Here is a 15,971-nt window from a genome sequence, read left to right as displayed (position 1 = left end):
TGTCCGAGCTTAGTAGATTTGCCAAATAATCATTGCTATCAGCACCAGTTGGTACCAGATGTACTAATACTAATCTAATTGTTTTACATTTTAATTGATACCCAATGTTTTTTAAATAATTTTGTCCTAACCAGATGGAGCATGGCTGGTGAAAAAACAACATAAATTCGTTAATCTTGGCCTGATCTTTTTATTGACATTGTTATTGCTAGTTCTTTTAAAGGCTAAAAAATTTAGCTTTCTCTAAAAGTTGCATGGACTTTCCCTTAGCAATAGGGCGAAGAGTTCAGTCACTCAGGACGGACTCTGAGTAGAGTCAAAAGGAGCCAGTACAGGCAGACACCTCAAGGTTTGGCAAGGTGTCCCAACCAATCATGTCCTATTGTAGTGTAAAGCGCTTTGGGGTCCTTAGGGACTAAGTAAAGCACTATACAAATACAGGCCATTTACCGTTGGCAGGAGGCCCTGGCACAGACCTGGGACTCACTGGAGAGAATATATCTAGCCTTCATGTTTCCCCAGATAATCCGAAGGAGGTGGCGAGGGCGGTCTGGGCTTCCCTGCTTAGGCTGCTGCCCCAACAACCCGAGTTCAGGTAAGCAGAAGAAAATGGATGGATAATTAATCATTTTGTAATATTAGATTTTGATCTTTTATTGAAGTGGATGTCATGAATTTTCAACCAGCGTGCATCATTAATATTGCACAGCGCAACGCATCATACTTTTCAGTCGCAGTTTATTTGTTTTTCGGATGTTAACTTGTCACATTTTAATAATACTTTAACATCTTTTGTAGTAATATGTTTTCGTATTGTATTTAAGATCCGTTTATTTCAGGCATTTTTCTTTCACTGTAACACGTAATGTTAATGTTGTTAATGCATGATGCGAAGTGCCGTACAGTTAAATGGCATGATCCATTATTGAAGAATCCGATTAATGGATTAAAATGCCTTTGTTTAGTGAGCTTTTGACATTAAATGGTTTTTGAATTTAGCTTGCAACCTGAGTGTTTAGTTTTAGACTAGTCGGTTAGTCAAATTTATTTTAAAGAAATAAAAGCATGAATAATCATGAAGATGTCCAAAAATCTTTTGTATATATTTTGTATATATTTATCTTGCATATTCTAGCATGCTAAAAAAAAAAAGCAAAAGAAGGCCAAGGGAAAAGAAAAATGTAATTACTGCCTCAACAACAGCATTAGTCCTCAAGTCTTTAACAATTAAAATGTGTTTATTTTTCAGCTTGTACAGTTTTGTAGTTTATGATTAACAGCAGTAGAAGGACACTATATATCACAGAGATCGTCTAAATTATTGGTATAGCTATGTCTTCTTTCACCTATCATAGTGATGTGCAAACGGGTGTAAAACTGCATCACCACAAACATGTGTTTGCTCACTCAGTTGATGATCAGACAGCCAAGACGTGGTTTGTGACACATCATACACAAGCAAAAGTACATTAAAACACAGAATATGATGATGAGTTTATCATGAGGCGAGCTGAAGGAGGAGTACAGCCTGCTGCTAGGGCAAGACAAACGTCAATCGCAGAGTCCTTTGGTGTTGCAGGCAGATACTGTTGCAGAATTTTGGAAAGTGACTTATGTCTAGACTTAGGTTTTTGTGTCTATGTTTAAAGGACGAGAATTTACCACATCCTTAGAATTACAGAATCCCATTTGTTCACATTTTAGCGCACCTAAAGTGGATTATATAGACTATCCTGTATCTTTAAACATATATAGCATACTTACAGTAAAACAGCAACAGCAAGGGGTTATATAAAAATAATAAAATGACAACGCCACCTAGGGGAATTTCACCCCCAAGAACTATAAAGTCTTCTTAAAAACCAGAAAAGGTCGCACAGGTTTAGGGATGCACAACTGAGGCAGATTGGGTCCAATATTGATATAAGATAAGAGATAAGATAAGATAAGATAAAACTTTATTAATCCCTCGGGTGGGTTCCTCTGGGAAATTGGGTAATATGTCTTTAATTAAGCTTATAAAAATAAAAAAAGAATAAGACAATAAAAGTTGACTGTGGTATAGCTTATTCTATAACAGTGTCCTGGATTACATAAAACCATACACTGAACTGGACTTAGGAAGGCCTGAGAATTGCTGGGAACATGTAGTGGCCACCAGCTGCGTAACGACACCAGGTATCCGTACGGCTCGTGGGCCGCGCACCTTGACGGTACCTACAGGGTCTTCTGGCACTTGGTCAGCAGACTGGTGACACTGATGCAGGGCCTCCAAAACTGACCCTGGTGCCTGGGACACAGAAGGTGAATTAAACAAAGACCCACCATAAGCCCCAAACAGCTCTTGATAAGAGCGGTCACATTCATTCCTAAAATGCCAAGAACAGAGGGCATGGCACCAGGATCCAACAAGAGGACATTTCCTTACCACACAGGAGTACACTGAGCTCTAAATAACCAATAAAACGAATGGAGAGCCCATTGGCAGCCCAAAGCTGCAACCAATGGCGTGAATGAAGGCATTCTTGTCCTCAAGGTGCAAAATGTGTCAAAAAGAAACTCTCTGTGATGGTGGAAACCATAGACCCAGTATCCACCAAGCACGGGACAGTCACCCCATTTATCAAAACATCAATCTCAACAGACAGCAACTTAGGGACTTGGTAGGGACTGCACTACCAAGTCCCTAAGTTGCTGAAGTTCTTCCTCCATAGTGATGGATTTAGACCGGAAGAAAAGAGAAAAAACAAACAAACACTAAAACAATAAGGTGCTAATATCTTATTGCTCTTCCTTCTAAATGTGGATACTGCTGTCTTATCTACAATCAAAACACTCTGAAATCTTCAAATTGTCACGGTCTGTGTGGCAGACCGTGGGAAATGGGGAATGAGGACCCAGATGCAGGACTCTTAATGATGAGGTGCATTTATTTACAGTGATGTAAACAGTTTACACAAAGCCCATGCTCTCCCCTGACTCCTGTGCCGTGTCTTCTTCCCAATTGCCTCGTGCTCTCCCCTCTGTGTGTCAGCACTCCCAATGTTAGCTGCTCTCGGGCTTCCCATGCTCCTCCTGGGGGGAAACAATAGACGCAGCCTTCAAGACACACAACCCCTGTGGGCATACACTAACTTTGACTTGCTCTCAAGACACTGACATGGAGTCTCACTCAATCATCCCGCGTTGATCCGCTGCAGGTGTGTTGCATCCTCCTGGGGCGTGGCCAGCCATCCTCAGGCCTGATGGTGCCTGTAGCCCGGCCTCCTGGCTTACAGCCACACCCACACACACACCTCCCTATACATACACACAGGGAAAACCCCCCCAGACAGCAGAACAGTGTTCCAGTGTTCCACATCTTCACAAAATATAAAAAGGTCCACAACTGCTGAGGGACCCTGGGTCGCTCAAGCCCAGGTCCCTGACAAAAAAAGGTGGATTATTATCTCAGTCAGAGCAAAACAATTAATCATGAAACCAAACATCTACCTCAAGTGTGCATCCTGTCGTCAAACGCCAAGAATGTGTCGAAGTGGTCAAAAGGGGTTATATAAAAATAATAAAATGACAACGTCATCTAGGGGAATTTCATCCCCAGGAACTATAAAGTCTTCTTAAAAACCAGAAGAGGTCGCACAGGTTCAAGGATGCGCAACTGAGGCAGATTGGGTCCAATATTGATATGTCTAACCCTGACCCTTTTATAAATTTATAAAAATAAAAAAAGAATAAAACAATAAAAGCTGAGTGTGGTATAGCCTATTCTATAACAATGTCCTGGATTACATAAAACCATACATTGATCTGGACTTAGGAAGTGTGGAAAATAACCCACCACCAAAGGTTCCACGGCTACTGGTGTGTCCTCGGTTGACTGTAATAAAAACAAAACACAAAAAGTCAAAGAAAAACTCTAAAAGGGTACCGAGCACCAAGTTTGTTGGACAGTCAGTAGACAGTGTACATTTTATTAAAACAAGAAACCACTCACACGCACAACCCTTTAAAACAAAACACAGAATACACAGACTGAATAGCTTGCACCACACGAGTAAATAGTGGCCTGTACTGGTTATGGTTATTAGGACATTGATCGTGGCCCCTCACAATAACCAGCACAACGCACGGGCAGAGGATCACTCCCGCCTGGCTACGTGGGTACAAGTATGAACAATAATACAAAGTGAGAGAGAGCAGTGGCGAGTAGGTCATCCGGCTACAGAGACAACTAAAATGTTTCTCAGCTTTGTTATAATTTTCAATTCAGTCACATTTTAAATGCAGGTATTAAATTTTCAGGGTTTTTTTTTTATTCCTTGTATGATCACTCTTCATAAGTAAGAAGTCTGATGGCTTGTATACATTATTAAGGTATAGTTTGAAATAAACTACTTGTGATTTAAATTTTCCAAACACACAGTATCACACAGCCGATTCCAGCCTGAATTTTACTTGGAATCAGATCGGAAAGGGAAATCAGTAGCCTCTCACATCACTAGTTTCGTAAGCCACGTAAGACGGCGGCAGGCGTCACGCTGGAGCAGACGTGGCAAAGCACCACGTCATCACTGTGGGTCGGCGCTTTATTATTATTTATGGGTGTATTGTGTTAGTACCGCCAGCAGGTGAGTAGTTAAGTTACTTGTTCTGTAGAGATTATCATAATAGTGGCACATGTCATGCTGAGTCTTTTTTAGAGAATTAGATAAAGATGTGTATGGAACTTTGTCCGTTTTGCTGTTTTTCTTTGGGGTTGTGAGGCACGTGTAAGTTGTGAACAGTCTTAAAAAACGCTACACTGCATTCATTTGGATCTCCTGTCGTTCTGTGGCGTGGCAGACACGGAACAAACCTTAAATGTGTCCGCGTCAGACGATATAGATCCGCTTTGTTTCAGAGCACAGCGCTTGCCTCTTCGTGTGCGAAAGGGACTTAACTTAAGGTTTAACCCTGGGTTTTTGTACTACGAAGGTGGTTCACGTCTTACTGGGGTAAATCGCTGTAGTAAGTAGTGCTGCAAAGCCTGACCCGCAGCAGTCTAGAATCCAGATTAGAAAGGACCAGGTGTGAATTCATGGTCTGCTGATCAATCAGAAAATATGATCACGCTTCCTGGAAGACCTCTGTGGAGACAGTAAGAGGGTCTTCTGTTTGTTTCTGTTGGGATCAAACTATTTTATTACTATATGCTCCTAAAACAGCTGATAACCTGCTCCCAGCATGTTATCTTCTGAGTTTTGGATTAAAATGCGTTGCAATATAGATTCTTTTCTGTGGGAATATGTTTTACATGCGCAGCTTATAATGCCCAAGTTTAACAGGAAATCTATGTGGGAACCTATGACGTCACTGTAAACTCCTGACGTACCTTGTAACCTGAGGTGCACCTCCCGAGAATGTAATTACACAGTGGGTCAGTGCAGCCTGCAACTGTTATGATTGGTTTGTTCAACGCGCTTGATTCCTTATTTGCATTTCTGGCTACTTTTTCACCACAGTTGTTTTTTTGTTTTTGTTTTTAACAATAAGATCTTCATCCATCTAAGGACTCACAAATCTCTCAAAACCAGTCAAAACTTTGGACACACCTTCTCATTTAATATTTTTTAAACTTTATTTTCATGACTATTTGCATTGTAGATTCTCACTGAAGGCACCAAAAAATAAACGGACACATATGGAATTATGTAGTAAACAAAAACTTGTTTTAGGCTCTTCAAAATAGCCTCCCTTTGCTTTGATTACTGCTTTGCACACGCTTGGCGTTCTCTCGATGAGCTTCGTGAGGTCGTCACCTGAAATGGTTTTCCAACAGTCTCGAAGGAGTTTAGAGATACTGAGCACTTGTTGGCCCTTTTGGCTTCACTCTGCGGTCCATCTCATCCCAGACCATCTCAATTTGGAATGGTTGTAATTAGGTTTAGGTCAGGTGATTGTGGAGGCCAGGCCATCTGATGCAGCACTCCATCACTCTCCTTCTTGATCAACTAGCCCTTACACAGGCTGGAGGTGTGTTTGGGGTCATTGTCATGTTGGAAAAATAAATGATGGTCCAACTAAATCCATTGGGATGGCGTTTTGCTGCAGTATGCATACTGACATAGGAGGGTGCACCCATGCTGACTTCTGTGTGCACTACACACAGGCATAAATGTGGGCAACAACACTTTTGTTTTCATAGGCTCCTCGAATCCTCGAAGGTTCTCTGCAGAAGTCTAAATCAGGCACGTCTACCTTACTTAAGCCAATAAATGAGGCTCAAACTGTGCGACGCATTGTCACAGGAAGGTGCATGTATCAATTTGTTGATTTAGAAAACCGAGGATACCTGTTCAATCAATAAAAAGAAGTTCACAATAATCTGCACTGGACGGCAAGCAGGCCAGTTCAGCACCCTTACTCTTTTAATACAAAGACATGCTCTTGTAATAGATGCAGTATGTGATTCAGCATCGTCTTGCTTAAATATGCAAGGCCTCGACATCATCTGAATGGGAGCATATGTTTCTTTAAAGTCTGTATATACCTTTTAGTATTGATGGAGCTGGTCTACCTGCAAACAACCATGGCATCACCAGTGCAATACTTTAGTTTATATCCACTAACTTAAAGCTGAAAGTCAGTACTAAAATCAATCACATCTTGATTGTTTGATAGACAAAAAACATTGGTGGTGTGCAAAATAAAAAAAAAATGGAAAATTGTGTCTGTGTTCATATACTTATAGATTTAACTTTAGAAATTTCTAAATTTCTTCCTTGGTGTGAAAAAAGGTTTAATAACATTATTGTCAGTCAAACTTTATGTGCTATAGTTCCCAGAGTGTACATGCAGGAAATGAACAATTGACCGACAAGTTGAACACAATATAATTCATCACAACATCTTATTGCAGCTATTCTGGGCTGAAGTTAAAATAAATACTACAGAGAATATGATGGAAGAAAGTGGGATTGAGACTACACCTCCTGCCAGCCCCACCCCTCCTCTGACTGTGGGTGGCCCAGTCGGAAGCCTGCCCACCACTGCTGGTAAGACATTTAATGTGCAAATCAACATTCCCTTTGCTTGTAGCTTAGCTGAGTCGAGATTTTAAATGTCATTTGCTACAGTTCACATCGTTGATACAAATTCAAGATTGGTAATACGTGTAAATAAATTTGAATTCTGTTGATGTGGACGTTATGGATACATCTATCAATTTTCTACCACTTATCCAGAGCTGGGTTGCAGGGAAGTAACAATAACAGAGAAGCTCAGCCATGTGGTTCCGCTTAGAAATTCTGTTCATAACAGAATCAATGATAAAGTGCATCCCTGATGAAGTCCAACACCCACTGGAAACAAGTCCAACTTGTTGCTGGCAATGCTAATTAAGCACTCGCTGTGGTTGTACAGGGACTGAATGGCTTGTAATATTAAAACTGGAAAATTAATATTAAATTAAGACACTTACTTGCAACAGTATTGATACCGATTGTGCTGTCTTTGCCTTCTTCAGCTGGCACACAACTGGACACAACATTGCTGCAGACAGCCAAACATGGCTCCTCCTTTCCTCAAAAGCTATAGTAGTTAACATTCATAACTCTAAATAGCAGTTTAGGAGTAAGAAGAGTAAGACGTAAAACTCTCATTTCAGCAATATCGAAGTATTACACAGTTATCATAAATATTTACATGTGCGGTGCGAATGTTAATATTAGCAGTTTTACTTCTAGCAGTTACCTAATAGCGAGATGTTGCAAGGTAACCCAAGCAGAGAGTCTAGAGAACTAATTCAAGCAAATAAAGAGTGAAATCAGACAGGTTTCAGGCCTAAAGAGCAGAGCTTTACCCTAAAGAGACGGTAAAGACCTGCAGAGTGAGAAAATGGCAAGCAGATGAGTAGAGGGAAAGCTATCTCTGATTGGATGTTTCTCTTTGTTTTTCAGGTCTGTCTACTTCACTCCCTCTCCCAGGAACAATCAATTCCCCCTCAGTCTCGACTTCTCTCCCCAGTGTCCCACCACTTCCTGCCTTCAGCAGCCCTCTGGCTGCACCGCTTTCCCTTTCTTCCCAATTTCCCCCTGCCTCAACACTGGCCTCACCTTTCACCAGCAGCTCTCCCGTCCCTCCTGCTGCCTCCTTCTCTTTGCCTCCTCAGGCCTCTTCCATCAGACCTCCTTCTACTGCTTCCAGCATGTTGCCCCCTCCTGTAGGTCCACCTGTATCGAGCTTCTCTGTGGGTGCAGGATATGACATCACACGGGGTCATGCTGGTCGAACCCCACAGACACCGCTGATGCCAACATTTTCCAGTCCTGCTTCTATACCAGGTCAGAGTGAAAAATGTGAAGCTCGGGTGAAATTTTCGAATCTGATAAACACATTTATGCTCTTTTAAAAACTGGAACCAAATCAGTTTGACACCCAGAATACCCACATACTAGCCAACACTAAATATTACTATCAAATTAGATACTCATTTGCAACAGTATTGATACCAACAGAGGCATCTTTGCCTTCTCCAGTTGAAAAACACCTTCATGTTATACCTGAACAGGCAAGCACACCTCGCTTGACTAGTTGTCATTCACAACACTAAACAACCCTTTTGAAAGCAAGTTTGGAAGGTCTGTGAAACTCCAGTTTCTACACCACTGGCACATTTGGCATGTTTGAAGGTAAGGAAAAGTTGCTATCATGGGAATCAGAATGCACACAGAAAAAAATCAGTGATGAGAGTCAAGAGAGGAACTGAGGTAAAGATGGTGTGGTATTAAAGAGTGGAGAAAAGGGTAAATAAGAATCCTCACTACAGTCACCCCCAAATTTCTTGTGGAAAATATGTAAATAACTATAGTTAACAGATATCTTCAGGGTGAGCAGACCGTGGGATCAGAATGCAACTTTTATTGTTCTGTTATGACCATATGCACTTTGCAGAAGGCTTATGATTTTCTCTACAGGTCAAAGGGCTCCTGGTAGCTGGTAATCAGCTATTGGCACGATAGAGTTTAGTGTGAGATCTGGTTTGTCCTTCTGCCATTTTTGTCTTGTTTGTAGTGATGGAAGGAACGTTTAGTTAAGTTATCATTAAGGATGCGGCTCGTGGTTATGGCTAATAACAAATCAAAAACATCAATGTGGGAGCAATGTTATCAGAACTGCCCATCTATATTATTATAATGGACCTAAGAACTGTTGTTTCTTATAAAGTCCCAGTAAAGCAGCGGTCGAGTAGCAAGCCCCAAGTATGACTGGAGGTGCATTGAGTGTGAGAGAAGCTGACCTGAGAGAGAGGATCATGGTGAAGCTGGAAACCTGAACCCTTCATGGCCGATTACCAAGACTAATGTGAAGTACCCTCTGAAAGTCTGCTAGACGATGTGAATGCAGCATTATGGACAATCTATTACTGGGATGATTAGGAAACTAACCAGCCGATCTACATTATGACAGTAGTGATCACAGAGATGGTTGGCTACCAGATGAACAGTCACAAGGAGCAGTGCCCTCCATGGAGAAGGAGACTGGAGGCCAAGATCAAGGCAGTGTGGAGCCAACTATTGGAGCTGCAGAAAGGTGCAATGAGGAAAGGGGTACCCAAGAAGTACAGCAAACTGTCCATACCTGAGGCCTGGGGAACTGCGATGCAAGGACTCACAGCCCTGGCCACATGCTTGAAGAGGTGTTCCAGAGAGATATGAGGCAGAAGAATAAACCAGAAGTTCTCCACAGAACCATCCAAGATGTACTCTAGGTGGCAGGTGACCAATATGAGACGGAGCAATACTGGAAGAACATCTGGGGGAAGGGCACAACCCATAATGGCAATGCTCAGTGGCTAGTGGATCTAAGAGCAGACCACAGCAACCTCCCTGAACAAGATCCGGTGATCATCACAGTGGCAGACGTCCAAGAAAGGGTCTCCAGTATGAATAATTGGAAAATGATCCACGCCAACTGGCTGAAGAAGCTAACTGCACAGAAATCCTACCAGTGGCTGGTCAAAGCTGGACTGAAAGACTGAAAGGCACAGAGGCACTAATCATGGCAGCACAGGAACAAGCTTTAAGTACAAGATAGACCCCCGATAGTGTGGTACCACACCTGGGAAGACCTCATGTGCAAGTTTAGGGCCCCTGAGACACATAACAACAGGGTGTTGAAAGCTGAAATGAATGTCCCTTAACTTAGAAGTAACACATAAGGGTAATAAATCATATTTTTTTTACAGTAGTCCTCAAACTCACAGCAGATTTCCAGAGCAGAGAAAGATCTAGCGTTGTTAGCTGAATTCCAAGACGACTGTGTAGTTAAAGTCTGTCAGACTACAGAATCAGAGACTGGAGAAGCAACTGCATGGACTACCGCAGCAGCAACCTCACAATCTAGCCAATAGGGAAGCGCAAAACAGAACAGCAGCAGATGCTCAGAGGACATTCTGTAAACAATTGATTTATTTTAAAAAAAGTACAACTTGTTAAAAAATGTTCCATATTTTCAGGTGTGGTGTCCAACCCCATGCTTCAGCAGTCAGTCATTAGAGGAGGATTAGATACTGGATCTTCAATCACATTCCCGGAGGAACAGGAGGATCCCAGAGTGTCTGTAGACACCAACAGTGGTGGAGGCATCTGGGGCTTTTTTAAGGTAGAGTACAAATGTTTGAAAGGGGACTTTTGAAGCTGGATGTTCCCTATAGCTTTTTTGCGATATGGTAGGACATATTTTTCAAACATAAAAAGTCTTTACAATGATGAAGTTTACTGAAAGTTTCTTTAATTAAAGTTAAAGTATGTGTGTATATATATTTTTAGGTATTCTTATTCTGTGTGTATTGTGTGTCCCCTCAGGGAGTAGCAGGAAACGCTGTAGTAAAGACAGTCTTAGACAAAACCAAACACTCTGTGGAGTCCATGATCACTACTCTTGATCCTGGCATGGCCCCATACATCAGTAAGTTACCCTGTTTTACCCAATTTAAAAAAAAAAATTACAAAACATTCAAATGTTCTTAATAAATGTTTCTGTGTTGTTCATCCTCAGAGTCTGGTGGGGACATTGACATTGTTGTGACTTCAGATAAGGAGATGAATGTGGGGGCAGTTAGAGATGCTTTCCAGGAGGTTTTTGGGCTGGCCATGGTCACCGGAGAATCTGGTCAGTCAAACATTGCTCCACAGCCTGTGGGCTATGCCGCTGGTGTCAAGGTCAGTGGACTTTGCTTTTACATTACTTCATTTCTTTCTCGTTCAACTTTTTTCAAGCATCAAATGTTTGTTTTCCTTGAAATCATGCAGTGCTAGATTTGTTAAGAGAAAATATTTTGAGAACTAAGTCTTAATATTGTGGGGAAAACGAAACACAAAATAGGTTGCTTCTGAAAAATTGTATGTAACCTTTTAATCATAATAACTGTATTGCATAGAGAGTTCCACATTTTATGAGTCAAGGCTCATTTTAGTTAATATCTCTAAAAGAGAAAAGAGAAAAATGTTAATTATAATGATGTATTAGTGTATTAAAATATCAGTCTGGTCATTATTAAGTTTACTTATTTGTTTCTTAGTTCAAAATAAAAGGCTGAAATATCCCAGTTACATAAGTATTACTAGTGTTTGAGTTTGTTTCAGTTTAGTTCTTGACAGCACTGATGTTTGCAGCTTCAGTCATGCACGTGTGTGTGTCTGTCTGTCCCTGCGTGTCTGCAGGGGGCTCAGGAGCGCATTGACAGTCTGCGTCGAGCTGGTGTGATCCACGAGAGACAGCCAGTGGTCTCTTTAGAAAACTTCATTGCTGAACTTTTTCCTGACAAGTAAGAAGGTTTTGACTGACTTCTGAAAAGAAAGCACACACATTCTTAGAGGGCCAGCAGACTTTCTATCTCACAAACAGTGCACAGTACTGCTGTAAACAGCTTGGAGCATCCCATAAAAAACAAAAAAAACGTGTGGATGCTGGGCTACAACAGTTTTTATCTACAACAGGACAGAAATGCTTTTTGACATTTCTATTCACCTTTCATCTTCCATTATTTACTTTATAATTAGTCATGTGTTGAATAAAATGCAAGCCAATATTCACATGTTTGATGCAGTTTGATGTTTTTTTGTGGCAACAAACAAAAGCGTTAACATTTAGTTAAAAGCTGTAAAAACAACAACAAAACCTTTTTGTTTCCAGGTGGTTTGACATCGGATGTTTAATCCTTGAGGACCCTGGTCAGAACATTCACATCGAGCTCTTCACTCAGGCGACCCCTGTAGCATTAGAGCACGTCCAGCAGGTATCATTTGGTTTACAAAGAAAGAGCCAAATAGAAGTAAAACTGTGCGGGTGGGGGTGGTGTGGATTTTTTTGGCTGTGTATATGTATGGTTGCTCCTGGGGCCTTGTATCTGTACGTGGAAAAAATGGTGGTCATGGGGAATGTTGAAATGCCTGTTGTACAGGCCTGCTGTAGTCAAGCTAAACCAACACTGCTTAAGTAAGTATTGTAGGTTTCCCTTAGTTTTTGATTTGTTATACAGTGGTTCAGTTTTCATGGCCTCGCTGTTTTTTAGGGGGGTGCAATTTTGCAAAGGTTTTTTTTTTTTGTTACAGTGCGTTGTGTTCTGCGTCCTGATCAACTGTAGACCATTTTCAATCAATTTCATCGTGCCGTGTCTCCTGTACAGTACAGTTGCGTCCAGCTTGTCAAATTTACATAAATCTTCACTAGCAGAAGATAACAAACACAAAAGTGTCGACGTCAAAGGATTATAAGGAGCATTAAGTGAAACCAAACAGTCAGATTAGTCAAACTTTACAGAACTCATTCTTCTTGCTTCCTCTACTTCCGTACCATTGATTCATTAATGTTGAATTCTCTCGCAGCTGCTCTGTGCCCATGTTCTGGACCTGAAAACAGGGTTTGATCTTTGGTTTCATTCGATAATACTGGACTTATTTTCGAAGATTTGAACTTTGAGAGTGTTTAAACAAGAGAGAAACGTGTGAAAATGTCGATGCCTGTCTGAGAAAAGTGTATAAAGTGTGTATTGAGGGGCTTTACAGCCTTAAAACATCTATGATAATTGTAAAAAATAAAGTTGGCCACTTCTCAGATTTCACCTATCGCGGGTTATTTTTTGATAAACGAGGGAACACTGTACACTCTACTGACAAAAGTATTGGCTTGCCTGGTTTTACACTCAAACAAATTTGAGTAGCATCCCATTATTTATCCACAGACTTGAATATGTTGTCCACCCAACCTTTACAGCTGTAATTCTTCTGGGAAGGCTTTCCACAAGGCAGGTAATGTGTTAGTGGGAAGGTCATGAAATTGGCAAACATATCTTGGGATGCTAGAACTAAACCCAACTCCTGAGCAAATAAGAGGGACCCATTCTTTGACAAATGTTTTTAAAAGCAATCTTCACGCCTAAGTGTTTGATTTTTATACACCTTAAAGTGATTGGAATCCCTGAATTTAATGATTTGGAAGGGTGAGCAAATACTTTTGGCAATATCCTGTCATGCTGGTAGAAGATAAAGTTTCCCACCTTCCTTTGTTTTTATTTAATTTTTAGTTTTCAGGCTCTATAGCTTTCTCTTGACTTTTTGTCTTTGAACAAAAAATGTCAGGTTGTTCCGTACAATTATTTTATTCAAAATCTCCCATGTAGAAACCTGCTACAACTCACAGTGTTTTTGTAACCTTCCCCCATATAGGCTCAGTCCATGACCCCTCCTGACTACAGCCTGCGCTGGTCAGGTCTGAGTGTTACCGTGGGTGAGGTCCTGGAGCAAAACCTTCCCAACATCAACAGAACAGACTGGCACCAGGCCATGACAGGCCTAACCCAACGCCAGATGATCCACAGTGCTTCCAAAGCTCTGGCTGGTATCTACAAACAGCAGTTGCTTCCCAGGACTACGTCAGGCTGAGTGCGTCAAGTTTCTGTGACATACTGAGAGGAGGTGGACAGTAAACTAGCTGATGGGACATGAAGGTTCCACGTACCTCCCTCCATCCGTCTGTCCTGCACAACAAAGCCAACTGCACATTTCGTTAAAGATGTTTGTGCCCACAGACGTTTTGCTGGCATTCTCGTGTATTTTAATGGGTTTTACTGAAAATTTAGATTCCATTTTGTTACGATCAAGCTATAATGCATTATGATCCTCTCCATCCTTTTATAAAATGTTTATCAGTATAAGCACATATTAAGGCAAAGTTTAGTGTTTTATTTAGGCATTCTTATTGTTAATGTAGAGCTTTTGTCCCATTTGTACTTTTCTGTACCCTAAGTCCAGATTTAGAAGGAGTAATGCAGCAACTACCTGATGTGATTAGGCTGAATGCAACATTAAGAAGCCCTACAATATAGGAAAAAATCTTTTTTAGGGGGGGGAATTTTCTACCATGCCCTAGGGCCATTATAACCAGCTACTCCCTATACAATGTACTAACTGCATGCCAACGTTGCAGTTATCAAACATTAATTGTTATGATTTACTGTTATTTGTTGATACAATGCTCAATTAATACAAAAATAAATATAATTGACCATTTAACCCGAACAAAAAAAAAAAGAGCCATGTCATTACAACATATCTATACATAAAAATCTTAATTTCGCATTTTGTTACCTTGATGAGTGTGACCTAAATTAACTTTGTAGCAAACAGCCGACATCTTCCTGATGCTACTGACCTCCATCAGCAGGATAGTACATCCTTCAGCATCACAAAAACTGCTAATGGATGGCTCAAGGACTTAGCATGGAGTGTTGAGATTGGCCCAAGCCTTCCCTGATATAAATCCAGTGGAGGGCCACGAGTCATATTTGCAGATTCATTGGATAGCCACCCAATTAGTGAAGTATTTTGATTTCTTGTCCTACATAAAGACCATGGCTGACTTGAATGCTAATACAAATCTATACATAAAGTGTTTCTGTCCCATGCAGCTAAACCATAACAATGATTTACTTAATTTATTTCTTAGGGCTTCAAGTGGTAAGAAACTGTCAGAAACACTAGATCTAACTTTCTGTCAGTTACAGTTGGGTGTAAAGAATATTCTTATGCATATCTTGTGCTGTGCCTTTTTACATAAATCACTTTTTAATGCTGATTTGGATGCCCCCCTCCTTAACCAAAGGATATATCACTGCTATATAATACTGTGCAAAATTCTTAAGGAACATTGGACTTTCCTGAGAAGTCCAGCATAACATTCAACTCCAAAAACAATTTTTTTCTGTTACTGGAAATAAATGGCTATCAACAGTCTGGAAGTGTGTTTGGGGTTATTCTCCTGTTGAGAAATAAATGATATCCAACTAAATGCAAACTGGATGGGATGGCGCTGCAGGATGCTGTGGTAGCCGTGCTGATTCAGTGTGTCTTCAATTTTGAATAAATCCCCAACAGTGTCACCAGCAGATCACATTATCACACCTCCTCCACGTGTTTCACGATATGAACCATGCATGTAGAGACAGTCTATTCACCTTTTCTGCATCACACAAAGACAAGGCAGGTGGAACCAAAGATCTCAAATTTGGACTCATCAGACCAAAGCACAGATTTCCACGGGTCTAATGTCCATTCCTTGTGTTTCTTGGCCCAAACAAATCTCTTCTGCTTGTTGCTTTTACTTAGTAGTGGTTTCTTGCCAGCTATTTGACCATGAAGGCCTGATTTGTGCGATCTCCTCTGACCACTGCGCAGTTTCCACTGAACAGTTGACGTAGAGATGGTTAAAATATCAATACTACAGTCTAAATATCAGGAGAGCAAATCAATATGCTTTCAGATGTGTGGCTACATGTTGTTGGAACTCTGTGTGGCATTTATCTGGGCTCTAATCTGAGGTGCTGTCAACTTGCTATTTCTGAGGCTGGTGACGCAGATTAACTTATTCTCAGCAGCAAAGGTGACTCTTGGCCTTCGTTTCCTGGGGCGGTCCTCATGTGAGACAGTTTTGTT

The 15,971-nt window shown here is 41.0% G+C and overlaps 1 protein-coding gene across 2 annotated transcripts; it reads left to right on the top strand.

Annotated features, from left to right (window-relative positions):
• Positions 1-4,542: 4,542 nt before the first annotated feature.
• Positions 4,543-15,272, top strand: prrc1 (proline-rich coiled-coil 1). Of its 2 annotated transcripts, XM_040048590.1 has the most exons (9): positions 4,543-4,628; positions 6,899-7,034; positions 7,938-8,321; positions 10,496-10,641; positions 10,845-10,947; positions 11,038-11,201; positions 11,703-11,806; positions 12,175-12,277; positions 13,707-15,272. In XM_040048590.1, the coding sequence occupies exons 2-9, from the start codon at positions 6,938-6,940 to the stop codon at positions 13,920-13,922; spliced, it is 1,317 nt and encodes a 438-aa protein (XP_039904524.1). In that variant the 5' UTR covers positions 4,543-4,628; positions 6,899-6,937; the 3' UTR covers positions 13,923-15,272. The 2 variants fall into 2 exon arrangements, with proteins under 2 accessions (XP_039904524.1, XP_039904523.1); XM_040048589.1 differs by lacking the exon at positions 4,543-4,628 and having other exon boundaries at positions 4,640-7,034.
• The last annotated feature ends 699 nt before the right edge of the window (positions 15,273-15,971 follow it).

The sequence above is a fragment of the Simochromis diagramma genome, unplaced genomic scaffold (assembly GCF_900408965.1).
Source record: "Simochromis diagramma unplaced genomic scaffold, fSimDia1.1 OVJJ01000683.1, whole genome shotgun sequence".
NCBI lineage: Eukaryota > Metazoa > Chordata > Actinopteri > Cichliformes > Cichlidae > Simochromis > Simochromis diagramma.
Note: the sequence above shows the minus strand (reverse complement) of the source record. Positions and strands in the feature narration are given on the sequence as shown.

Coding starts and splice junctions, on each gene's coding strand:
- prrc1 (XM_040048590.1), top strand. CDS start 6,938: ATGATGGAAGAAAGTGGGATTGAGACTACACCTCCTGCCAGCCCCACC. Junction 11,202..11,702: donor GCTATGCCGCTGGTGTCAAG/GTCAGTGGACTT, acceptor GCGTGTCTGCAG/GGGGCTCAGGAGCGCATTGA. Junction 12,278..13,706: donor CATTAGAGCACGTCCAGCAG/GTATCATTTGGT, acceptor TCCCCCATATAG/GCTCAGTCCATGACCCCTCC.